Here is a 27,405-nt window from a genome sequence, read left to right as displayed (position 1 = left end):
GCTTTGTGGTGATTCATCTGAAGTCGCTTTAACCTTGACAACCGGCTCAGTGTAGTGAATAAAGAGCCCAAGAGAGCTGCAGCCTCCTGGTTGGCAAGACGCCCCTCTGCACGCCCCCTCCCGGATGAAGCAACCCAGGGCTCACCAGGAGCCCCCACAGGGGGGCGGCGAGGTGTGAGTCATAAGGCTGCCCCCTCCCATGGCTCTCTCCCTTCCCACTCCTCTTCCAAGTCCAAGGATAAAGAGAGAGAATCACCATAGGGCCGCGCATGCTGTCAGTGGGGTGGGTGGGGAGAGTGGCAGAATGCCCTCCCAGAGGTCAGCAGAAAGGTCATCAGGGCCTTGATAAGGTGACATGATACTGGATTTTGACTTCCTAGAAACAGAGCATCATGGGATTTTAGAGCTGGAATAGCCACACAAACCTTCCTCTCATTTTACAGGTGAAACAATTGAGGCTCATAGAGAGGGGGGCTTAGCTAGGGTCACCCAGACAGAGATGTGACCCGAAGCCGGCTCTCCTGCATGTTATGACACAGGAGTTCCAACCCTTTGGAGGCAGCATGGAACTGTGGGAAGAACACAAGTCCTGGGTTCTAATCCCAGCTCTGCCACTTGCTAGCTGGGTGAATATCAGAAGTTACTCCACTTCCCAGTGCTTGGATTCCTTTGCTTGTGAAATGGAGATCATGCACATGACCTCTCCAAACACCTGCCACGGTGGGAGCAGAAATCCCCATTCACCTTCCCTTCCAGGCCCTGTGGCCCCCCTCATACTTCTTTCTGATCTCCTCCCTTCTCTTCTCCCACTACTCACGCTGGGCTCCGCACCAGGAAGGATCCCCAAAGCCTTGGCAGAGGCCCTTCCCAGCACATCTGTGTGGCTGGGCCCACTCGCTTCCCTGCTTGGTCCTGCCTGTCTCCTTTCTGACCTCGTCAGCTGCTCCGGAACCCCCCACGTCCTGTGCTGCCAGACTGTGCTGTCTCCAGTTCATCAGGGAGAAGTGTGTCCGAGGCCCCTGATGTACTTTCCAAGCCAGGAAGATGGCAAGGTTGGTCCCTCTGGAAGTCCCCAATCCCAGTGCCCCAGCCTGACCTCCAGGCCTGCGCAGAGAATGAGCCAGGAGAGCCTGAAACCTTTAGGTCATCTGCACAGAAGTCTGTAGAACAGCTTGGCCTGTTTGCTTTGCTATAATGAGACCCATCTGCCTCTAGGACAACTCTAGCCTTGAACTCCAAGGGCAGCTGGTAAGAGGCAAAGGCATGGGAGTCAGGAGACCCAGGATTAAGCTACAGCTCTGCCTCCGCCTCCCTGGGTGACCTCGGGCAAGCAGTTTCCCTTCTCTGGACCTCAGTTTGCCCATGTATGAAATGGAAGGGCTAGACCAGACAATTTCTGAGGTTCCTCCCAGACCTTGATTTCATGGTTTCAAGTTACATCACGAGACCTCAGTGGCCAGAACTTTGGGTTTGGAATATTAGACCATACTTCCTAGCACTCCATTCAAGGAATGCGTGGAGATAGGCTCTCATATATGTGAAGACAGCTGCAGGAAAACAGACCACTCAAGCCAGTGAAATGCGGGTTGCATGAGCCTCAGCTCGCAGCTCTTGTAGGCCAGCACTGAGCAGTGTGGGAAAGTGCAGAGGCTGTGGAACATCCCAGATGAGGTAGCATGAGCCCCTATGCCAATCCTGAGCCCAGGAACCCAGGCACAGACAGTGGGGGTACAAAAGACAGCCCAGCATGCTGGAGGGAAGACTGAGTCCCCCAAAAATGCAGTGGGGAAAGGGCTTGAGCCCCGATCCCTCTCTAAACCATCCTTGCAAACAGTCGCCAGCTTTGGCAGGTCTCATTCTGGTTATGGTCTTCCTGCCTTTCCCACTGCTTCTCAAGCTTCACCCCTAAAATAACCCTGCCTCCAGGGATGCCTGATGGCATAGCCACAAAGGTCCACCAAAGGCTCACATTGTCACATTTAAAACAATAAATGTCAATTCTACATTCAGTTCTATCACAAACCTGTATGTTTTAATATAAGAAACAATACTTAAATTACTCATCAGGTAACAATGTGCCATTGCACGCTGAAAAATGTAAACTCTGTACTGTTTTTTTAACTCTATACTTCCAAAAATCATTAGCAGAAGTGTTTTTCAACAAATGGTGCTGGGAAAACTTGATATCCATGTGTAAAAAAAACTGAAGTTAGACCCCTACCTTATACCATGTGTAAATTTTAATTCAAAATGGATCAAAGGCCTAAGTGCATGAGCTTAAACTATAAAACTCTTAGATAAAAACATAGGGGAAAGCTTTATGACATTGGATTTGGCAATAATTTCTTGGATTTGACACCAAAAACACAGGCAACAACAACAACAAAAATAAACTGGAATTTATCAAAATTAAAAACTATTAACAGAGTGAAAAGGCACCCCACAAAATATTTTCAATCATATATCTGATAAGGATTAAAATCCAGAACATATAAAGAACACGTACAACTCAGCAGCAGCAACAACAAAACAATCCAATTTTTAAAAATGGGCAGATAACTTGAATAGACGTTTTTCCAAAAACGATACGCAAATGGCCAAGCAAGCACATGAACACTAACCAACAGGGAAACGCAAACCAACACCACGGTGAGATCCCACGTCACACCCATTAGGATGGCAATCATCAAAAAACACAGAAAGTAGCAAGTGTTGACAAAGATGTGGGGAAATCAGAATGCTGTGCATTGCTGGTAGGAATGTAAACTGGTGTATACACTGTGGGGAATGGTATGGCGACTCCTTGAAAAATAAACATAGAATTATTATATAACCCACCAAAACACTCTGGGTATATATCTCAAAAAAGCAGGGACACAAAGAGATATTTGTACACCCATGTTCATAGCAGCATGATTCACAATAATCAAAAGGTAGAAGAAACCAAAGTGTCCATTGACAGATGAATGGATAAACAAAATGTGGTATATACACATAAGAGAATATTATTCAGCCTTACAAAGCAAGGAGGTTCTGACACTGCTACAACATAGACGAACCTTAAAGATATTATTCTAAGTGAAATAAGCCAGTCACAAAGTGACACACATTGTATGATTCTTCTTATATGTGATAACTCAAGTAGTCAAATTCATAGATTAAAAGAATAGAATGGTGGTTGCCTGTGGCTGCGGGGAGGGGAAATGGGAAGTTAGTGTTGAATGGGTACAAAGTTTCAGTTGGGGAAGACGAAAAAGTTTTAGAGATGGATGGTAATAATGGTTGCACAATAGCGTAACTGCACCGAATGCCACAGAACTGCACAATTAAAAATGGTTAAAATGATAAACTTTATGTTATGTATATTTTACCACATGCAAAAAATTCCTAGCAAACACCTTAGGTCGAAAAGCATGAATCCCAGGCTAGTTTAGGAGCGTGGGCATATTTCTGAGCTGTTAAATGTTTTATTTGAATCTGCAAGGCTGGCCAACAGCCACGGCAGCCAGGGGTCCCACACACCATTCAAGATAAGAACACATTTGACTTGGCAGAAGCTGCTCTTGGTGGTGTCCCAACTTGGTCCTGCTGCCTGCCTTCATTCCTCAGCCGGCTCTGCAGGCTGCCTCCTGCCCAGCACTGGGGGGAGGGAGATGCAGTTTCGACAGATCGTAAGACACTGTGTAGTGAGCTTTTCTGTCCTGCAGCCTGTCTGTGCACGTGGATGAAACCAGTGTAGTGGAATCTAAGAATGTGAGAGATGGCAGGGAAATTGGGGAAAGGGGTCTCTGTCATATCTAACCCAGACCTTCAGGGGAGGCCTGAGACCAAAACCAAAACATTACCCCATAGCCCAGAACCCAAACTTCAAAGCATCATGGGAGGGGAAGCTGAGAAGCAGCACCCAAGAAATACAATAATTAAATAATACACTGAAGGCTTAAATTTCCAAGTTGATTCTTTGGTAACATTTATAAAAGTTAACAGGGCATATTTAATTTAGGAATTGGCTCACGTCCTTCTCCTTACAGCTGAAACCTCATAAATGAAATATACTGGATCACTGCCCAGCGCGGAAATAAAAGTTATGAATAATGTTTCTATCTCAATCATTGTCACTGCTTTAATATTCCTAATTACTTTAAAAAGCTAGATATTCAATATAGGAAAACTTTTTTTCTTTTTATCTCCACTTGTGAGATTAGTGCAATTTAATAAGAGTCACTCTGTCGTCTTTATTCAGGGTAGACTGACATTTCATCCTTTTACTCTTCATTATTATATAGGATGGAGGTTTATGACCAAGCATGCAGCCACTCCATTTCCCCATATTGGTCCATCTAACATCTCAGAATTACCCACAGTAGCTGATGTGTGTCCACCTACCAGGCACATCAGCATCACCTCACCTCCTTTATGGAGCAGAAAGAAATTAGTTCAGGCCTTAAAGAAATTAAGCCATGGAGTTATACGTCTGTAAGAGACTGAAAAGCCCCCACGCCCACGCCAGTACTGGATTCGTCCCCTTCGCAACCATCAGAGTCATAAATCCCTTGGCAGCCACAAAGGGCAGGGCAGGGGCAGGCAGCAGATGACGGATCTTTATAACCCTCCCTGCCACTTCCAGGAATTTAACCTAAGAAGAAATTGGGACAAGTGGGCACAGATTTATGCACAAGAAGAATTACTGCAGTATTTTTACACAGGGCCACGGTCCCTGAACCACGTGTCCAAAAATCTCTAGAAAGTCCATAGGAAAATTTGTTTAAGGTCGGCACCAAATTTCATTTAGAAACAAAATCTCCATGGAACTGATTTGTGGTTGTAGCCACTAGATGTGATCAGTTACATGTCACTTCAGAAGAATTATTATATTTCATCCCAGGGTACTGCCCCACTGAGGGTGTGTGTCATAAATGATATAGTCACCGTACACTTTCCTAAACTCTGAAAAAATATAAATTGTGAAACCAACAGGTCCCAAGGATCTGGGATAAAGGATGGTGGGCCTCAAATAGTGAAAAATCATGAAGAACCTAAATGCCCATCAATAAGAGACTGGTTAAATACTTTTGGTAATGCAGAGAATGAAATTCTATAAGGCCATTAAAAACTGGAAGGGGCAATTCATGTTTGTTGACAAGGAAATGAATACATGACACGAAGTTGAGTTTAAAAAAAGCAAGTCACAGAAGAGCACATACATTTGATACACGTTGTATCCAGATCCAGCTCTAAGTGCAAATGTGTTCAGAAATAACAGGGAGGGCAAGCCCCCAACTGCCAGGAGAGGCTACGCCTGGGTGTGTGGGTTCAACCTGTTTGTCTACACTTTAGGTGCCGTTTGAATTTTCTTTTTAACATGAACAGGTATAACTTTAGAATCAGAAAACAACAAGAATGCCCAGCTGCCATTCTCAGTGGTTGAGCGTTGACCTATGAACCAGGAGTCACGGTTTGATTCCTGGTCAGGGCACATGACTAGGTTGGGGACTCAATCCTCAGTGTGGGGTGTGCAGGAGGCAGCCAATCAATGATTCTCTCTCATCATTGATGTTTCTCTCTCTCCCTCTCCCTTCCTCTCTGAAAGCAATAAAAAATATATTTTTAAAAAAGAAAACAACAAGAATGATGCTTTCGATTGAACAAAAATGAAAGCTTCCCTGCAAGGGTGTCACCTGCATAGACATGTCTATGGACAGATCCCAGTCAGAAGTCTCCGGAGATACAGACTGCACGGATTGGAACACCACCCCCACGAACACGGGCCTCACAAAGACCCGACCGCACTGCGGAGCGCACGCAGGCCGACAGGCGTCACCGGCACAACAGCTAACGGCCTCAGATTGCTGGGAGTACACCCATGATGCTTAATCATTGTCACTGCTTTAATATTCCTAATTACTGATTTGTGGTTGTCCATGGCTGATTCCTCCATCGCCACAACAATATCTCAGGGCCACAACTTTCAAGCAGATCCTTCCTTCCCCTGTGAGCACCTACGGCTTCTAATCCATTTCAACCTAGGACTGCACTAATAGAGGCTGAGCATCTAGAAGGAAGGAGAGCATACTCATTAAGTGTTTAGGTTTAGGACCTACGTTTTTGCTTGACTGATAGTCCCAGTGTTACTATTTACTGGCTGTGTGTCTATTGATGGTTGCTTAACCTCTCTGTGCTTCAACTTTCTTATCTGTAAAAGAGGGCTAATAATAAACCCTACACCATAGATTTGTTGTGGAGACTAAATGAGAAGATGAAGTGCCTAGTGCAGAGTAAAATTCAATAAATAGTATCCATCTTTATTATTATTTTTCCATACAAGCCTGCACTGATATGGCCAGACCTAGGAATAATAGTTTAAAAGGAATAAAGGCCAGACCTGGGAATAATAGTTTAAAACAGTGGTCGCCAACCTTTCGGACCTCACGGACCACCCCTGGTTTAAAAGGAATAAAGGGCACAGTCAGCGGCGAGAAACCAGATGGGTCAGGCAGTTTGGGCCATGTCCTGTGAGAAACCAAGGAGCTTGGAGAATACAAACTAGGGGGAGGGAAGTGATCACTATCGTACAATATTTGAAAGGCTGATCCATGGACGGGGACTCTGGTTTCTCCTACGTGACCTCAGTGGCTGTTATCAAGTGCTCTGAGATGACCACCTTCCCACACACAGTGGCCTTGTCCACTGAGCTCCTTGGAAGAAATTCCAACATGGCAGGGAGGGCCATGGCTGCCCTGGCCTTTATCATGAGTGAGAACCAACTGGTGGAAGCCAAAGACAGATTTCCACTCAAGAGAGAGGAAAACCTCCCAAGAGTCAGAATGTGCTTCCCGGGGAGGCAGTGAGCTCCGTGTTAATGGGGGGATTCAAGCAGAAGGTGGAAAGCTCATGGCAGGGCATCTAAACAGTCACTGCTCTGAAGGATTTTGAGAGTGAGACTCTATGAATTCCCTTCATCCAATGCGGCTGTCCCTCAAAACAGGGTTGGAATGCGTCTTTTAGGACTTCCTATGGACTTAGTAGTACATGCCTTTGAGTAGACCCAGGGGTGGTGGCTCTTCGACCCATGAGGGTGGATTTATTGAGAAAACAGCTGTGGCTGCTCAGCACCAAGTCTGATGACTGGCTTGAGGGTGGGGAAAGTGGGGGGCCCTGTTTTGTAATATAAAGTAACAAAGCTGTTTCCCTACGTGCTTGATCAACTCACTCCAGAGGCAAAGTTTACTCTAAACCGCCTGGTCCTGTTCATCGAATGCTGCCTTCATTCTAGTTCCTTCCCCAGACCGGAAGCCCTGAGAGGCACAGATCAGGCCTGAAAAACCCTCCAGGGCCTGCTCCCTGCCCAGCACAGACCAGCACATCATAAGCACCAAACAACACTGGTATTGAATGGTGATTTATATGCACTCGGGGCCCCTGGGACTCAGGATGTATTTCAGCCTCCAACAGGCTGCCCTTGACATTATAATCCAGCAGCAGCAAGCAGATCTGTCCCAGCAGAGCTCACCTAATCCAACTTAGATGGTTCTTCATCAAAGATTCATTGTAAGAAAAATTACACAAAACAGAACAAGGGGGGGAAAGCTCTCAGGTATTTCAACCAGCATGTTTCCTGTCGTTCCCAGAAAGACTGGTTGAGCACACTCCGTTAACTCGCGTGTCCCTCAGGTTTACCCTTCATTGTCTGGAGGAGTCCCTGGCCCTGTCTCAGTGTGGCACACCTCAAAGCGGTAAAACTGACGGGAGGAGGAGCCCCCTTCTGCCCCCCCGCCCCCGCAGTCACCAACACATTGGAGAGTCTTTTGAACCCAAATAGACCTTGGACTCCCTGATCCGAGATAACCACCCAGGCTCAAAACAAAAGCACACCCAGCCTTGCTTTGGTCGCTATGCTCTCATATACCAGGCAGACAGGGAGGCTCAGGGAAAGGCCTTTGGAAAAAAAGGACCATAATTAGATGTTTCCACCCCAGCAGAGAGAGAGAAAAAGGGCAAAAGCAGCACATGGGGCCACCCAACATTCCCTCTCCATGTTTTCACCATCACTGTAGTCACAGTGGCCTCCAAAGGTGGGCCAATAACGTGGCTAGACCCCTAATGGATTAGCTTAGCTATGTGATCTACACAAGTCACAATAAAAAGACAGTCACTCTACCCCATCTCAACACTATCAAGCCCTCTTTGAAAATCAAATAAGACCATGTCTTAACCAATCATTGATTGCAAGATGCACCACTGGAAAGGGGGTCAGTGGTAAGTATTTAGGGGAAATCAGCCAGAGGGGAAGGATTTGCCTTCATCTGGGCTCTTGGCAGAAGACTCCCCTGAGCAGCTGTTAGGAAGACCCATCCTCTCACTGGCCAGCCCCACAGTGGAGACAGTGTCCTGGGCCTCCATGTGTCACCTGATCAGTCCGAGAGCATCTGCCTCACTCCCTGCTCACCAGGAAGCCTTCCCCAGAGAGATGGGAAACAGCGACTTGCCCCTACAAGTGCCCGTTCTCCGCCCTTTGGGTAGGGGCAGCCCACTGCCCACCAGTCTCATGAATCAGTCCCCTGAGCCTCCATGAGCGCCCACACAACTAAGCCTTTGGACTAGCAAAGCTAAGGACCAGGCCTTGACCACAGTGACTTCCTGGGTCTGCACCCTTGGGTGGCATCTCAATTTCACTTCAACCCTCCAAGACCATAGCTAGAGGTGTTTTATCAAAAGCCAGAGTTGTACAGATGACACCGCAATCCCCACACATACACACACAGACCTCCAGACCTCCACAAACCATGACTCCCCACATACACACAATGCCCCTCCAGACCTCCACAAACAATCCCTACACATACACACAATGCCCCTCCAGACCTCCACAAACCGTTACCCCCACGCCCCTCACACCCTCTCCTCCAAGTACCATCATGCACCGAACCGCAGGGAGGCCTTTTCCCTGATGCCCGCGCTAGCCTAGGCAGCTGCAGCCCAACACGAATAATTCAGCATGTGCTCAGCCCAGGCCCTCCTGAGCCAGAGCCAGGGGGCCGTACAACCCTCAAAGACCCCAGACTCACCGCTGGAGCAGTCGGGTCCTCCCCAGCCGGGCTCACAGTGGCAGGTGTCGGGGGAAACACAGCGGCCGTGCACGCACTCCTCCGTGCACAGGGCTACATGGGGCCGGGAGAGAGGGAGGAAGAACAGGAACAGACGATGAAAACCAACCATCTGGTCAAGGAGCATAAACCACTTTATAATGACTCCCCCAGGCCCACGGGTGTGCCGAACGCATCACTGGCTTTGGAGGAAAAATCAAGCCACCTCAGACCTCAGCTATTTAATTAACTCCGAAATGCATCCCACAAGAGTGTGCTTCATCCCAGCCTTGTTTCCTCAGATGAAACCCACGCCTGAAGAATGGCAGCCTTGGTGGCTTTTCAAGAATATTTTCTCCAAGGCTTAACACTCGGAGACTCTCCGGAAAGCCTAACCCCCTAAATCCACGCCCTTGCTCTTTCCCCATCTGCTCGGGAAATGACCTGTCATGCCCATCATTTGCTTTCCCCAATTGCTTTCTGCCAAGGCCCTGAAATCCATCAGGCTACCTGAAAAGAAGAGGCTCCTCTCTTGCTTCCCCCACCTCGCTGCCCTCCTCCCCAAATGTCCCTATTTTGAGGCTCTCAAATGTCAGCAAATCTGCAAAGTACACAAATGCTGAGAAAAGGCAACTGCTAATTATAAGAAAGTAATTAAGAAAGACATCCACGATAATGATAATTGTAATTAGGAGGTGCCTGGCAATTTCTTATCACGCAGTCAAAGGCTATAGCCTCCCGAGCTGGGAGGCAACAGTGGCGAAGTTTCCATCAACTGCTCCGGCGCGGAGACGGCTTATGGGCAGTAGCTTGAGGAAGGGAGAGATTACGGCTCTCTTCCTCTGACATCCATGTTTCCTCAAGGTCATCTTTGCTCCCGAGAGATCTGCCCCCACCATCTAACCCATCAGTGAAGGATTACAGAAAACCCCAGGGCCACCCCCACCAATTCTGTGAGCTTGGGAAGTCAGCAGCTACCACCCACCCTGCCCGTTTCTTAGGAGGGAGCTAGATGAAGCACGTTCCTCTGACAAGCAGCTAGAGCCCTCTCTCTGCCTACCACTGGCCTGGGGAGCAGGGGGTCCCCGACCATAAAGGTTGTCCCTGAACTACAGACACCCCCCTGCTTCCACATCCACTGCCTGGCTTGAGTACCCACCGAGAAGTTAGACCACAAAGCCCATTTTACGTTGGTGTGGGGTCCTCTGGCCCCTCCTGAACACACATGCTGACCCTGAGGTTGTTGCCTTAGCTTTGGCCAGGCCCCCAGGCAAGGCAGACCCAGAAGAGCCACTTCAGATGCCCCCTGGTGAGTGGTCTGCAGTCAGCTTGTCCTCTGCGAGCCTGGGATGCGGTGTGTCTGGGGAGAGCCCTGGCACCCGAGTCCTCATGGGTACAAGTGGCTTTGGGCAGAGTTCTGGTTTGTGTTGGAGACTTCCACAGCCCCTCACTTGGAGCTCCGGGGCCTACCAGCTATCCTACTTCTTGCTGGGGAAACCGGCCGGACCCTGACCCCAGCGACCAGCTCCTCTTAGAACCACGTGAGCTGCTCACCTGGCTGCTAACAAGACCCCAGCTGGTCATCCCTGCTGCCCTGGCTCCCCGGACTCCCTCCAGACTTTCCAAACAAGCTCAAATCGGTCAATGTTCCCAGTATCTGCTGGACACCATGTGTCCATCCCTATCCCCTGGCTGGGCCCAGCCAGCTCCCAGCTCTGGCCTCAGCTGCTCCCTCTTCCCTCCCTCTCTCACTCCCACCCGCTGAGGTCCCAGCATGCTCCACAGCTGGGCCCCTCTGCATTCCAGCAGACCCTTCCCATCAGCCTGTCAGATTAGCTCATGACACCTCCACCTGCTTTCTGACCAGAAAGCAGCTCCTTGATCCCTGGGGGTTCTGTCAGGTATAGAGAGGGCAGTGAACCTACCAAGTGTCAGAGAAAATCATGTCCAACCCCGTCACTTTAAACATGGAGAAACTGAGGCCTCAGTGCCCTGGACCTCATGGACATAGGTGGCCTCTTGGCCAGGGAGGAAGGAGCTTGGGGATGAGGATCCTGGAGACAGAGGCCTGTGAAGGCAGAGGGAGGTGAGAGGTGCCCAAGACCATGGGGCCTTCACATGTCACCCAGATGGGACGTCCTCCCCTGCCCAGATGCCTCAGGGGCTGGGGGAGCCAGGCCAGAGGGAACAACATAGGGGTGCTGTGGTTGACCCCACGAGGGTGAGAGCTGGAAAGAGAGGACAGAGGAGCACCTACAAGGTGGGCCTGAGCAGGGGGCTCAGAGCTGCTCAATGGAGGGATTGGGGGGTGGGGGAGGAGGAAAACCACCAGCACCCTACCAACCCTCGCCTTTCTCTGACCCTAAAAACCTGACCACTGACCCACCCCCTGCACCCTCTCCCTCGCTGGAAGTGAAGGCCTTCAGGTGCACTGAGCAGGCTCCACTCCACACTGCCTTTCCCCGTGGGCCACCCCAGCTCAGCCCTGTATCCTGCACACTGAGGACCATCGCCCCACAAACCCTTGGCCTGACTCTATGTGGTCCCTCTGGACCTCATTATCCCTCCCCGCTCCTCCCCCTGGTATTATGCCTGGGCTATTTGTTTGTCAAAACCTCAATCCGTTCATATTTCATAGGTGCTGTTTAGACAGTGTTGTTTGAGGCATGAAATATTGATAACAAATACCCAGGCTCAGATGGGTGTATTGGCATTTGGGCCACTGTGTGTCTGTGTACGTGGTGGGGACAGACTGAGACGGGGGTGCTGCAGGGAGAGTCTCCTGAGGAGGGATGGCTGGAGGTGAGACCCATGACCCTGGTGCTGGGTGGCTGACTCCCACGCCAGAACTCTGGGGTTACCCAGCAGGGGCAGCCCCTCTACAGAGGGCAGGGATTTATATAGCAACTGGTCCTAGAGCATTCTCTCTGATGCCAGCCCCCACCCCACCAGCTGACCCCCTAAGTGGGTCTGAGTCTGCCACCCTGATCTCCCTCTTCTCTGCTCCTATAACTCGAAATGGGTGCATTTGGTTGAGTCCCTCTTTCCCTAACCCACAGCCATTTGCTGCTCGTGACAGGCTGTGTGACTGAGGCCAGGCCCTCTCCTGGCCCCGCTGAGAAATTTGAACTACTGCTCTCTTAGCTTCCCCCAACCTACTGTCCTGCCTTGTCCTACTTCCAACACCCCAGGTGCCACAGGCATTTTTAGCGAGAAACAGCTTGGTGTCATGGTTAAGAGCACAGACTGCACTCAGAAAGCCAGCCTGGACCCAGCGATGCTACTTAGTAGCTCTAGACCGGGGGCCAGTTACTATCCTCTCTGCATCAGTCCCCATCTGTTCAATGGGGGACAGTGACAGGACCGGCCTCAGGCTGTGTGTGAGGATGAAATGAGTTGACAAAGGACCCAGAGCAGTGCCTGGGGTATATACAGTAAGTGCTGTATGAGTCTTGCTGTTATTATCTGTAGGGTGTCCTCAGACCTGGGGAAGGGTCCTTGCAATGGCTGAGCCTCTTTTATCCTCCACACGAAGGTCATCTCCCTCTCTCTCACCTTTCACTAAGGTCCTGGCCACATGGGGTAGGCTGTAGGGACCTGTTGACAGACCACTGGTTGGGGATGGTGTGAAGGGCAGCTCCAACTCTACCCCTGGTGGACAGGCCAGGGTAATAGATGAGCTAAATTACAGTTACAATTATAGGACAATAAGCAAGTATTTACTCTTCCATGCCTCAGTTTTTTCATCTGTAAAATGGGGACAGTAGTACAGTCATACATCACACAACAACGTTTCGGTCAATGACAGACTGCATATATGACAGGGGTCCCATAAGATTACATAGTGAAGGGTTTAGCAGAAGCTTTTTCCAACTCTAACAAGCCTCTTTAAAAGTTTGAAAACAGCCCTGGCCAGTGTGGCTCAGTTGGTTTGGCATCATCCCTGTGCAACTGAAAGGTGGCCACCTCCTCTCCCTCCTTCCCTCCCTCCCTCCCACCTCTCCCTCCTCCCTCCCTCCCTTCCTTCCTTCCTTCCTTCCTTCCTTCCTTCCTTCCTTCCTTCCTTCCTTCATCATAAACTTGCTTGTAAGCAGATAATGTATCATGAACATTTCTCTCTTTAATGAAAACCTTTTGATGCTGGGGACCATGTTTTCAAGCTTTTATTTATTTTTAAAATTATGTTTTTATTGATTTTAGAGAGAGAGGAAGGGAGAAGAAGAGAGAGAAACATCGATGTGAGAGAGAAACATTGATGGGTTGCTTCTCGACGTGGGATCAAACCCACAAACCCGCAAATGTGCCCTGACCCGGAACTGAATCGGCCACCTTTCAGTTGCACGGGGATGATGCCGATTAAATGGGCCAGGGCACATTTGCGGGTTTGTGGGCTGGGAGGGGCGGGTGCAGGGTGGAAGGGATCAGTGGGGAAGGGAAAAAAGGGACATCTGTAATATTTTAAACAATAAAGATAAAAATTTTAAAAACTACAGTAAGCTAAGAGCAATTTATTACTGAAGAAAAGTATTTTTATAAATTTAGTGTAACCTATGTGTACAATGTTTATGAAGTCCACAGTAGTGTACAGTAATGTCCTAGCCTCCACAGTCACTCACCACTCACTCACTGCCTCACCCAGAGCAACTTCCAGTAAGTCCTGTAGGCTCCGTTCATGACAAGTGCCCTGTATAGGTGTATCATTTTTTACCTTTTGTGCTGTATTTTTACTGTACTTTTTCTATGTTTGGGTATCTTTAGCTACATAAATACCATTCTGTCACAATCGTCCACAGAATTCGGTAAGGTAACATGCTGCACAGGCTGGTAGCCTAGGACAGTGGTCGGCAAACTGTGGCTCTCGAGCCACATGCGGCTCTTTGGCCCCTTGAGTGTGGCTCTTCCACAAAATACCACGGCCTGGGCGAGTCTATTTTGAAGAAGTGGCGTTAGAAGTTTAAGTTTAAAAAATTTGGCTCTCAAAAGAAATGTCAATCGTTGTACTGTTGATATTTGGCTCTGCTGACTAATGAGTTTGCCGACCACTGGCTAGGAGAAGAGGCTATTCCTACCTCCTAGGTGTGGAGTAGGCTGTACCATCTAGGTTTGTGTAAGTGCCCTCTCTGATGTTCATACAACGATGAAATCACCTAATGACACGATTCTCACAACGTATCCCTATTGTCAAGCGATGAATGACTGTACCTACTCTATGGGTTGTTGCAAAGATTTAATGGAACAATACACGTGAAGTGCTTAGACCAGTACCTGGCACACATAAGTGCTCAATAAGCATAAGTGCTATTATTATTCCCCGCACTCCCCAAACATACACAACTCTCTCACTATGGGGTCTTGGCTTGATGTCTAAGACCACTAAGAGATGCTACCACTTATCTCAGCGTCCACTTACCTGCACTACCATTCGGAGCATGTACTAAGTGCCAGGCCTTGGAGCTTTCAGGCATGCTACCTCAGCCTCTGTCCTAGGCCATCCCAGGACACCTTGCGGGAGGTAGCTGGGTCAGCACCTGTCTCTCCTTTGCAGATCTCCAGCCCCTGAGGGACAGAGCCACTTCCTGCTTGGCCTTTTTAAGCCCTCATGCTTCCTGGTACATAGGTGCTCATTACTTGTGGGCCGCAAGGAGAGAGCCACCTGTGCCAGAAGACACCACCAAAATACATTTAGGAGGGTGTGGCTGTCTTCCCGAGCTCGGCTTCAGAGCTCAGTCACAGAGAAGCCACCAAACCTCTGCACCTGCCCCTTCGCTCGGGCTGTTTCTGGCCTGTGGAACCGGGGGGCTGGGGGACCTGAGGGATGGTGGTGTGGGTGCAGCTCAGCTAGGGTGTGAAGAGACCTGAGCTTGCGTCTACCAGCATCGAGCTCAGTGCTATCGAGCAACCCCCTTTCCTCTCTGGGTCCTGCGCCTCTAAATCGAGACTAAACCAGATGAGGCCTGAAGTCCCACCCAGCTAAGAATCACCATGCACTGTCATCCCGCCCACCCCTCCAGGAAATGCCTGGGTGGCCACCATGGCTCTAGTCCCACCTCCCGTCCCCCAAACCCCATCCCCTTTCTGTGGCCTAGTAAACCTCTCCTCTTGACACAGGGACTCCTGGCTTCTGTCCTGGATTAGGAGCCAGGAGGACGGAGTGTGGATTCAGGCTCTGTACTACCCAACATACAACTCCGGGTATTTCTCTCTCGACTGTAAAACAAGGACATTGGAGCACGTCACCCTGAAGGCTCCTTCGACTGCTGACACCCATGATGCTCCTAGGGCTGCTCTGGCTCACCATGGCACCTGACGGCAGCTGGAAGCTTGAAATGCTTCCATTGGGTTCCCCAACCGAGGTCACCTGAGTCACCACGGCCAGGTACCGCCTCCATCACCCATCGCCACCAAGAAGGTAGGAGGGCTCAGCCACCCTAGTTTGCACATTCATGAAAGTGAAACATTTTCCCACTAGAATCCCCTAATCCACAGCAGGGTCCCCCTGACTGGCCAAACCCACAGAAGCCTCATTCTCCTCTGAATCCCATGGTACTCTCTGGGGGCTGCCCGTTTGGGGGAACATAGCACACTTGGTCTCCTGCCACATCCCCCTTCAGCATGGGTCCATCTAGTCTCTACAACTAGAGGGCGAGCTCCTTGAGGGTAAAACCAGAGTCTTCAACATCCCCATCTCCTCGTGAGCCGTGACTCACAGGTACTCCGTGTGCATCTGATGGTGATCCCTCCAAGTACCTGTACTTTGGCGAGCTGGGGAGAAGGCTCAGGAGGCAGAGGGTGTGGACACATGACCTATGAGGGTCATGTAAAGGTTGGGACTTGGGGGATACTGTGTAGCCTGGAGAAGAAAGTATTGGGTGGGGGGCAGGTCACAGCCAGCTGACTGGCTGAAGGCTAAGTGGAAGCCACTCTTTCCCCACTCAGAACAGAGGCCCACGGACGTACATGGCAAGGGGGCAGATTCCAGTCTAACCCAAAGCAAGACTTTCTAACACCAGAATGGGTTCAGTAGTTCAAAGGGCTGATCCTACAGGTAGGGAGCAACCCATCACTGGTAACACACCAGTGGAGCACAGGACCTATGAATGCTGGAGGGCAGCGCCCGGCAGGCTAACTGGGACTCCCAGGCCCAACCCCACGGGCTGCCGACTGCTATGTTTTGTTGGAGCACAGCCAGGCCCACTCATTTACATAATGTGCATGGCTGCTTTTACACTGCAAGGATAGAGCTGAGTTGTTGCCACGGAGACTGCTGGTCAGCAAAGCCTAAAATATTTACTATCTGATGCTTTATGGAGCCTCCTGCGCTAGAGGTTTCTTGGTTTGATGAAAAATTGGACTATGAGACATTTAAGATCCCTTCTCCCCTTCTATTCATCTATCATTTACTCATTATCCATTATGATCAGAAGCTCAAAATGTGCATAGGAAATCCCGATGATGCCGGTCTCCTGTCTAAAGTGTCCGCCTGAAGGGACAGGGGCCGTCAGGCCGGGGGCATAACCTTCAGCAGCCACAAATGCTCACCTGGCACTTTACTGCAGACCTCTCTTTCCCCGGGGGCTGGGGACAAGACATATGGATGACTTCATGACCGCCGTGTTACAATTGATGGTCTTGTTCGATAGACACTAGTAAAGACATGTATGAAAGAGAGACCAAATGATACGTCCTTTCTCTTCGCTCAGCACTGAGATGCCATTGCCCGATTTCATTCTTGAGGCAGGTATTTTTACTACTCCACTTACAGAGAGGACTCTAAACCACAGAAAGGACTAAACAACGGCAAATTCCCATAGCGGCCAAGGGGCTGCGCTAGAACCGTGTTTCTCAACCTCATTTTCATGACTGACCTCCCCAGAGGCCCACCCAGGACCCATTTTAAACATTATTTTTCTTAATCACCCCCTCCCATGAAATTCTACTACCATCGATACACTATATATCTGTGTATGTACTGTATGTGTATCTGTGCTTTATGTATAAACAAAGAACAGATTTTTATCCCTTAAAAATGTGTGTGCTAGATTTTCTCCATTTGCTCCCCCGGGGCACTCCCCTCCCTTCTCCACCCTTGTCTGTGCCCTGAGAGGGGCACCTTCATGGACACACTAACCCTCTGGCTTTCGGATGGGTTTGGCCAATGGCACACAGCAGCAGGAGGTGGGAGGCTGGGCCATGGGTTGGTGGTGGTGGTCTTCTCCCCTATAGCTCAAGGCTGGGGTGTGTGTGAGTGGGGGGCACGGGTTCTTCTGGCCCAGGCGTGCAGTGGCTCTCCTTGATGGCTAGCCCCCTAAATGCTGCACCATCAAATATGGGTGTCCCTTACCCCTCCCATGCCCTAATACATGTTTTATTGCTAGTAAACTCTCCTCAGTGAACATGCCATCTGTTTCTTGCTGGGACCCTGGCCCAGTGGCCAAGATGAGAATTGAACCCGCATCTGTGTGATGCTGCAAGGCCTGCTCTTAACCACATGTCCCACCACCCCCCTGACCACAGGCTGAGATAAGTAAGTTCCAGCACCAGACCTGCCACCGACTTTTCAGCTCTTCTGGGTCTCAGTTTCTGTGTGTGACATGAAGGGATTGAACGGCCTAATTCAAATGTCCCTTCCAGCTCTGGGGGCCTGGGGCTCGGCTGTAACACCTTTAAAATGGGGACAATGGTCCTCTACCTCTAATCACTGCCTCACTGATTCAAGCCAAGTTTGAGAAGAATCCGTTCCACAAATGCAGGCACAGAGCTTGGCATGGAACACATGTGCCCGAGGTACAGATGCAGGGCCAGAGCGTCAGTCCTGGGACAGGGGTGAGCCTGCACCAGCAGCCCAGGACCTAGTCTGAGGATCTTGGCATTGAGCAACGGGGCCAGGTCAGACATGGGGTCTCCTCTGCAAACGGCTGAGAAAACACCAGTCCTCCTCTGACTAAGGCCCTTGTTCGTGGGAAGCTCTCAATCCTCGATCCGATTAGCATTCCGCCCAAGATGACCCACAAATCCCTGAGGTGCTCGTGGTAATATATTCTGCTCGGCGGTTTGCAAATGGTCTTACTAGTTAATGGAACTATAAAAATTACACGAAAAGGTCAAGATAAATAAAGACAACTTCATGCTCCTGGCCAACTAGCCTGATACCCAGTTAGAACAAAAGAAGGCTTGGGAGCCAGGGAGAGGAGCCGTGGCCTCCCAGAATTCCGCAGCATATGGCTCCTGGAGTTTCCCCTGCACCCAGTTTCCCCAGCGCTCCAAGGTACATTGATCAGCCCTCCATTAGCATTCTTGGCAGGTGCCTCAGATCAGGCTGTCATTTGATTCTGCTTGGAAATAAAATGACCTACATCAGAGTGGACCTGCGTGCCAATTCCAAAGTGACACACTTAGCACCAGCGATTCCGCCATGCCCAAGGTCACACGGAACGTGGGCGGGGGTATGTGGGTGTATGTGAGTCTATGTCACGGAGTCACCAAGGGAATTCTAAAACAATTCATAGATGTGTATCATTTATTGCTTTATAACTGCCAACCCCGAGTCCCCTCCACAGCCAGGGAAAGCCAGGACGGCTGGCCCTTCCTCTCAGCACATCTAGAGCTGGCTTTTAATTGCTGTGGTCAGATCTGGCTCCAAGACATGAATAGTCAATTTTTTTTTTTTTTAAGAAGCATTTCACCTGCAGGTCTGATAAGATGGAAGGACATTAAAAGCCAAACACTGTCTTTGTCTGGAGCCTGTAGGCCTATAGGTTCCTCCTCTCCCTAATGGGGGGTCCTGGGGAGGCTCAGACAGGACTCTGGGTCTGGGTAGTCAGGGGTCTGCCACCCCCAGCTTACCTGCTGAGTTGGCTCACAGCCACTCATAAGTCGTCATTCAGTGGTACCCTTGCCGAGTTTTATGCCTTAGCAGCCCAGCATTATCTAAAAGCCTGGGTCCCTGTTCTGCCACTCATTAGCTGCACGTCCTTGAGCAACCTGTCTGTCCTCAGTTTCCTCACCTATAAAATGGCTGTGGACTTAGAGAGCTATTGCAAAGAATAAACGAGTTCATGCAAAGCACCTAGAACCAGGGGTGAGTGATGATTGCTGCTGGTTGTTTTTTATGCTGTTGTTAATATTCCTCTCCTCAGGGCATGGCCCCAGATGCAGTCCACCCAAGACGACCCACATGGCTCATCTCCAGCTCAAAGGATGGGAGAATGGCCTGAGTTGGATCCGTAAAGAATTCCTTATTCACGGGGAATACTGGAGGTGAGGGCTGGGGGCAGGGAAGGAGACAGCCCAGGTTCGGCGCATCGGTGAATCGTAAGTTACCCACAGACCCCTTTCCTCGTCCATTTCTAAAAGGAGCCTGGAAAAGGAGGAGGCCAGTCTGGCTGCCAGGCCCTTTCTCTCATGGAGAAGCACCGGTTATGCTCCTGGGGGGAAATGTGATCTTGGGGCAGGGTCCCTGCATCCCAGGTCCCTTCTGCTCCCACATACTCTCTGCTGATTCATGCAAATACCCACTCACACATGCATTCACTCACCAGTCTGCTGCGTGCTGGGCCCCTGGGCAGGGGTTACGAAGAGGAGTCCCTGCCCTTGGGACTCCCAGATGGTGACTCCTCCTCCTGCCTGCTCTTAAACCCCTTTCCCCCAAGGAGTCCCTCGGACCCTTTAGAGCCTTGGGTGCCCCTCAGAGAGCTGTGCACAGAGGGAGGAGGGCTTCGTGCTGACCGTGACAGGCCAGGATTGTGGGAGGTCAGAGAACGGACCTGGGGGCCAGGTTGTCTGGATTCAAGTTCTGGTTCTGCCACTTCCTAGCTGTATGACCTCGGGGAAGGTACTTTACTTCTCTGGCCTCAGTTTTCTCACCTTTAAACTTGGGACGGTGGTCCTCTACCTCTTACGTTGGTTGCTAAGTTAAAGCAATACATGTAAACTGCTTAGAACAAAGCCTGGCCCATGGAACCTAGCTTTTTCTTTTCAAGGCCATCTATTCCACCTCCCTGCCTCGGAGCAGTCACTCACTCAAAAAACATTTTTTTATGAAGCACCTACTATACGCCAGACGCTGTACTAGGAATACCATAAGCAAAAAGCCGAAGTACCAACTTTCACAATGTAATAGTGAGAAAGGGGGCCTGTGGGTGGGCGTCAGGTGAGTGGGAGGGCGGGTAAGTGAGCCAGTGGGCAAGGGCACTAAAATGTTCCTCATGCTAAAATCACAGCCAGTTCAAGGTATAGGATGGGCCCCAAGAGAAGGTAATTCTTTTGTATGTTGGCGGACAGGGGAAGGGGGGGTCCAAGAAGGGATGCTCAACTTGACATCCATTCATAGCACATTTACTGAGTACCTACTATATGCCAGATACTGTATCAACCTTCCCCACTTTCACAGACCGTGGAAATTCTGCCTCAGGGTTTTCTGCAGGAAGAAAACTTCCTATACCTACCTTCTTTCTTCCAGCCCTCTCACTTCTCCAGCTTCAGTCCTCCCTCCTGCCCTCTCTTCTTTGGTACATGGTATTTCTTCCGGTTCTGAATGGGCCCAACCCTCCCTACCCTGGGCTTCATACAGCCTGAAACTCCATCCAAAACTCAGCTCTCTCACCTCTTACTTCTGCTTATACTTCACATTAACTTAGATGCTACTTCTTCCAGGAAGCCTTCCATGACTGCACTGCTCCCAGGCTGGGTTGGGTCTCCTCCCTGCTCCCACAGCATCCAGTTTGTCCCATAGGCCATAGTACCAACTTCTCTTGTCTGTCTCCTGTTAGCTCCCAAAGGTAAAGAATAGGCCTGTGTAGTTCATCCTTATGTTCCAGCACAGCAGCTGGCACCATGCAGGTGTTCAATAGTATATGTTGAATGAATAAGTATCTGAATCTATGAAGAATCTCCTTTCCCTTCACACAGAGCCCCACCTGGCTCCAATGGGAGCCATACCCGTTTGGTTGGGGTTCACTATACAATTCAGCTAAGACACCAGGGCAATGCACAGACCTGAGTTCAAGTTCTAAATGCCTCCGTGGTGGGACAGTGAAATGCTCTTTAGAAAAATTCCAGCTTCTCTCCAGCTAATAAACAGAATTGTTCCAGCAAAACCCAACAAGGAGGATTTCAGTCCAGGGTTTTGGCCCCCCACCCCATTCCAGCCCTAGGGGCCATCAGTCATCAAAGCCCTTGCCAGATCACAGACTCCCCGGGGGACCTCTCTTGTATCTCTACCAATCACCCAAAGATACTAGCCTGCCTTTTATGGCTCACCCCAACATGCCTTAACTGTTAATCATTGTTTATCAATTAAAATTGCAACTTGTCAGAACGTCCCTATTGAGTTCCTGTGTAAAACAGTCACACCCAACCCCTGGGCCTGCTAGAAGGCGGGTGCTGCGGTCCATTCTCTTGATGGATGCTGCAGGCTGCAGATCTGTTTGTGGACGCTCTTGGTACCCCCTCGTTTTTCCTCGCTTTGTAAAGGGTTTTTCCCAGCGGAGCTGTTCAAACCACCAATCCTGCATTCCTGCAAGGAGCAACAGCTTTTCAACTTGGTAATGATCTGGCGCATAGGGCCTGAGTCAGCAACCCCCAGCACACGACCCAAGAAAATCTTTTTCTGGGCCCTTTTTTTCCCCCCATTTGACAGATGCCAGACTTTCTCCAGAAAGACACATTCCAACTGATTGATTTTTTTTTCTTTGGGAAATTGATCCTCACCACCTATGAGGAAAGCAAAACATGAAGCTTGTCGAGCATTTTTTTAATGCTCTGATTTAAAAACCTGTCCCCTGGTTCTGCCTTGTGACTTATCCTCCCTGAGGAAGGAGCTGGTCTTTTCTCATAGCCACACATGTCAGAGTCCCAAAGGAGGGGGCGCAGGGAGGATGGGCACACACACGAATAGAAGGCCACAGCCAGAGGACGTGGTTACGCTCATGGGCTTCAGTTTGGACCGACCTGGGTTTAGGTCCTGGTTCTTCCACTTAGCTGGCTGTGTGTCCTTCAGTCAGTGAAAACGACCTAACAACACAAAGCCTCAGGCTCTCCATCTGTAAAACTGGGCCAAGAGCATGACCTCAATAGAAGGCTGCTGTGCGGGGCTAAATAAGATAAGGCCTGCAAAGTGGTTGATAGAGTGGGTTCTTAGCAAGGCCCCACAAATCCCAACTCTTACCATCATGGCTGGTTTGGGAGGAGGCAGCCCACACACAGCACTCGAACATGCGCAACTCAGGGACTTCAGCAGGCACTCAGCAACCACAGCACTCACAGCAGAAGGGGCCAACTACTCAGTCCCCACTCTCACTGCTTTAGCCAGTGCTTGGAGCCCCTCGCCTAAGTGGGGAGGGCGCGGAGTTCCCGTGCCAGACTTCTACTGAGACGCTTCTCCAGCAGGAACAGTCACTCTGCTCCATCCTCACTCATTGCAGCACATCCTCAAGTGAGAAAGACTCTCTCCAGAGGAGGAACCAAGATGGCGGCAAAGTTAAACAACTAAACTGCCGCCTCGCACAACAATTTCAAAAATACAACTAAAAGACAAAACGTCTACCACCCAGAACCACGGGAAAGCTAGCTGAGTGGAAGATTTACAACTAAGAAGAGAAAGGAGCACAAACGCTGAAAAGCTGAAGTACGGAGGCGCGCGAATCGGGCTGGCGGCGGGCGACTGGGCGCGCGGCTTTTCTTCAACCAGAAGGGAGACAAGCTCCCAATCACTCTGAACTCCAGTTTCTGGGGACATGCGGGGGACCCAGACGCCTACGGGGTCAGCCATTGGGTCGGAAAGTGAGAGTGACTTTTTTGCAGAGGTGCGCCCAGCAATCAGTGTTTACTGCGCTGGAGCGCGGGACTCAGGGACTTGGAAACGCAGAAAGGCAGAGATGGCTGACGGCAGCCATCGCTGTTTGCCACGCCCTGAGACCCCGCCCCGCCCTGTGACCCTGCCCCGCACATTCTACAAACCCGCCCAGGCTCCACACAGCAGCTTTTGCATATAAATGGCCTGTTCTGTAGCAGCTTAACCAAATTAACTGCAGCTCCAGTCAGACTGCTCCAAAACCGCCCAAGCAAAGAGGAGAAAACTGTAGTTCTTGCTGTAGCTCCTGTTTGGGGGCCTCAGACAGTAGCTGACCTGCACCCCATTGGATATCCAGACACTAGTGTATCTAGTGGTCAGTGTGAGACGACACCAGATTTCAACCACTCTCATAAGGGACACATTCAAGATGCAGACTCAGTGAGCACCAAAGCCCTACTGGAACAAGTCCTGCCCCATAAACGTGTCTCCTGCATAGCAATTCTTCCGTTATAGACACAGCAGGTCCTCACAGCCAATTGGCCTGGAGGTCAATTCCTCCCAGTGACACCAACAACAATCAAGACTTAACTACAACAAGGCTGTACACACAGTCCACAAAGGGGTACACCAAGAGTGTCCACCTCAGGTAACTGGGAGGCTGACCCGTTGAACCAATAGGACACCTAGTACACAAAGCTACCCTACCAACTCAGGGAAGCAGCGAAAATGAGGAGGCAAGGAAACAGATCCCAAACAAAAGAAATGGAGGAGAACAAATGAATGGACATAGAGTTCAAAACCACGGTTATAAGGTTTTTCAAGAATTTCATGGAAGAGGCCAATAAATTTAATGAGACACTCGAGGATATGAAAAAGGACCAACTAGAAATTAAACATACTCTGACTGAAATAAAAAATATTATACAGAGACCCAACAGCAGACTAGAGGAACGCAAGAATCAACTCAAAGATTTGGAATACAAAGAAGCAAAGGACACTCCTCCAGAGAAGCAAGAAGAGAAGAGAATTCAGAAAGTTGAAGATAGTGTAAGGAGCCTCTGGGACAACTTCAAGCGTACCAACATCAGAATTATGGGGGTGCCAGAAGAATTGAGAGAGCAAGACGCTGAAAACCTATTTGAAGAAATAATGACCGAAAACTTCCCCCACCTGATGAAAGAAATAGACTTCCAAGTCCAGGAAGAACACAGAACCCCAAACAAAAGGAATCCAAAGAGGACCACACCAAGACACATCATAATTAAAATGCCAAGAGCAAAAGACAAAGAGAGAATCTTACAAGCAGCAAGAGAAAAACAGTTAGTTACCTACAAGGGAGCACCCATACGATTATCAGCTGATTTCTCAACAGAAACTATGCAGGCCAGACGGGAGTGGCAAGAAATATTCACAGTGATGAATAGCAAGAACCTACAACCAAGACTACTCTACCCAGCAAAGTTATCATTCAGAATTGAAGGGCAGATAAAGAGCTTCACAGATAAGAAAAAGCTAAAGGAGTTCATCACCACCAAACCAGTATTATATGAAATGCTGAAAGGTATTCTTTAAAAAGAGGAAAAAGAAGAAAAAAGTAAAGATAAAAATTATGAACAACAAATACATATCTATCAACAAGTGACTCTAAAAGTCAAGTGAATTAAATATCTGAGGAACAGAATAAACTGGTGAACATAATAGAATCAGAGGCATAGAATGGGAGTGGATTGATAATTCTCAGGGGGAAAGGGGTGTCTGTGTGGGGGGTACGGGAAGAGACTGGACAAAAATCATACACCTATGGATGAGGACAGCGGGGGGGAGGTAAGGGCAGAGTGGGGGTGGGAACCGGGAGATATGGGGGCGGGAGGGGGGGAGAAACAATTGTAATAATCTGAACAATAAAGATTTATTAAAAAAAAAAAGAGAGAGAGAGAAAGACTCTCTCCAACCTCTGGGCCTTTGCACATGCCCTCCTCTCTGCCAAAGACCCTCTTCAGCCTCCTCTTTGCCTGGCTAATTCATCTCTCTTGCATGTTGCCTATCTTGGGAAGCCGTCTCTAGCCACCCTCGATAGGTTAGGTGTCCCTAATACATGCTCCCATAGCACCTACTCTTCCCTGTCAAAGCACAGGTTACATATTACTGTTTTGCTTGTTTGACCGTCTTCAACACTGGACCAGGAGCCCCTGAAAGAGGAGGCAACCAATCCATGTCTCTCTCTCTCTCTTCCTCTCACCATCGGGTCCGGCACAGTGCTGGCACAGAACAGAGGCTTCAGGAACATCTGTTGAACGTATGGATGAACCAATGAATCCCCTTTGATTTATTAACAGATCTGATGGCTAGGAAGCTTTTTGCTTCATTGAGCTGAAATCTGCTTCGTCGGAACTTGCCCACATTGGTGCTGAGTCCGTCCTTTCTGCTCTCCACCCCTGATTCCACATGACAAGCCTTCAGAGGGCGTTTCTACTGGGACTGAAGCAGAGGAGAAACAAAGCGACAGGGACCCACAGCTTCGGAGGAGGGAGGAGCTGGCACCGCTGGTGTCCCACAGTGAAGTGTCCTTCCTTTCTTCGCAGTTAGTCTTTTGTCACGAGCACTCCCGCCAGGCTGCTGCCCCCAGCCAGCGCGACGAAGCCCACCCCAGGTTTATGAGGGCCGCTGCTTCATGTCCCAGCGGGAACAGCCCATGCCCCGCTGGGTTTAGATCTCATTGCTATCGAGGAGCTAAATCAGGAGCTACTTAGCACCGCTGATTTAGGACTTTAATAAAAATAATGCAAAGTGGAAGGGAACGGCAGCTGTGAAGGTCACCGTCAGCCTCCTCCCACCCGCCCCTGCCTCCCTGTTAGCATCTTTACTAGACTGGAGACACCTAATTCCCTCGACGCCAACATGTGGGAGTTGGTGCTTTTATGAATTAGTCCTCATCACAATCGCATCCCTCGGCAGCCTGGGCTGTATTTGTTTCTCTCCGAGTCGTCTTTAAGAATCGCCTGCCCTCTTTGAAAAGACCCCCTCTCTCCCTGGCCTGAGAGTCCGCTCTATAGCTCATTCGCCATGTGGACCACTCACAGCTCCTGCCTGAACAAGGCAGGAGGTGGCAGGACAGACTCTCAGAGTCTCCACAGCCTGATGTTCTATGAGCAGGGAATTTGCAGTCCTCCCCAGACTAGAGTTTAGAGAAGATTTCCCTCCTCCTGACCCAAACCATTCCTTACCTAAGTTTAAGCCCCAAGTATTTTTTTACAGCCCTAGTCGGTTTGGCTAAGTGGATAGAGCGTCAGCCCTCATACTGAAGGGTCCTGGGTTCAATTCCAGCCAAGGGCATGTACCTCGGCTGCAGGCTCAATCCCCTGCACAGTCACGGTGCGTGCAGGAGGCAACCGATCCATGTGTCTCTCTCACATCGATGTCTCTCTCTCTCTCTCTCCCCCTCCCTTCCAGTCTCTTTAAAAGTCAATAGAAAAATATCCTTGGGTGAGGATTAACAACAACAATAAAAACCCCAAAGTATTTCTTTATATATCAAATAGGCCTATTTGAACATTTAATGCCATCGCAATGAGGGGGGAAGCTTATTTTTAAGTAACCTTTTTCGTTTTAAATCACCACCACCCGGCCTGCCGTTTCCATGGGGCACAGCAGGATTCAAGCCCAGGATTCTGCAGGCCCGGAGCCGTGCTCCTCCCCGCTCTCCCAATTAGCAGGCCTGAGCCTGCAGGGCAGCCGGATAAAGGAGCAATGTTGGCACGTGGGTTGAGTGAGCAGGGAAGGCTTCTTCTTAAAAAACAAATAAAAAATGTTTTTATTGATTGTTTTAGAGAGAGAGTAATGGAGAGGGAGAGAGATACAGAAACACTGATGAGAGAAAAACATTGATCAGCTGCCTCCTGCACGCCCTCTACTGGGGATCAAGCCCACAACTCGGGCAGGTGCCCTGACAGGGAATCAAACCATGACCTCTTGGTGCACGGATGACGCTCATTTCACTGAGCCACATGGGCCAGGCAGGAAGGCTTTGTAGTGGAGGAGAAAACTGCGGTGGGGTGGTATGAAGCGCCTCACTTGGGCAGACCGAGGTCTGAGAAACACAGTCCCAACCAGCTCTCTCCCCTCACTCCAGGGGGCAGAGCAGGGTCACCTACCTCCTACTGTTCCAAGGCAAAGAACACGCCATCGTCTGGCTCTGGTGACATCCCGTCTGGTGCCCCCACCCTGACTCACTCTGCAGGATGGCCCTGCCTCTCACCCCTCCCTGCTCCATGCCTCCCACCCTGCCCTGGAGCAGCCCCACAGCTGTGCAGAGAAAGGTGAGGATGGGCAGGCACTGTTCCCTCCTGAGTATTGTACCCACAGGCCTGCCTCTGTGTGTTCAGGAAGCGGCACCGCCTCAGGACGCTTGTACTTGAGAAAAGGACACATGCTCACTCTGCAGGATGGCCATGTCCTGCAGCACCGTCTATGATAGCAAAAGCTGGAACACAACCCAAATGTCCGTCCGCAAGGGAAAGGGTACACAGCTTC

General features: G+C 49.8%; 1 protein-coding gene across 3 annotated transcripts in view; it reads right to left on the bottom strand.

Moving 5' to 3' along the window:
- The window catches only part of MEGF11 (multiple EGF like domains 11), a 232,459-nt gene that overhangs the window by 168,352 nt on the left and 36,702 nt on the right, over nucleotides 1–27,405 (bottom strand). For all 3 annotated transcript variants that reach the window (XM_028141887.2, XM_008139107.3, XM_054716115.1), the window contains exon 4: nucleotides 9,066–9,158. In XM_028141887.2, coding sequence (XP_027997688.2) covers nucleotides 9,066–9,158 — 93 coding nt within the window. The remainder of the gene's footprint in view (nucleotides 1–9,065; nucleotides 9,159–27,405) is intronic.

The sequence above is a fragment of the Eptesicus fuscus genome, chromosome 5 (genome assembly GCF_027574615.1).
Source record: "Eptesicus fuscus isolate TK198812 chromosome 5, DD_ASM_mEF_20220401, whole genome shotgun sequence".
Taxonomy (NCBI): Eukaryota; Metazoa; Chordata; class Mammalia; order Chiroptera; family Vespertilionidae; genus Eptesicus; species Eptesicus fuscus.
This window is presented reverse-complemented; position numbering and strand designations above follow the sequence as displayed.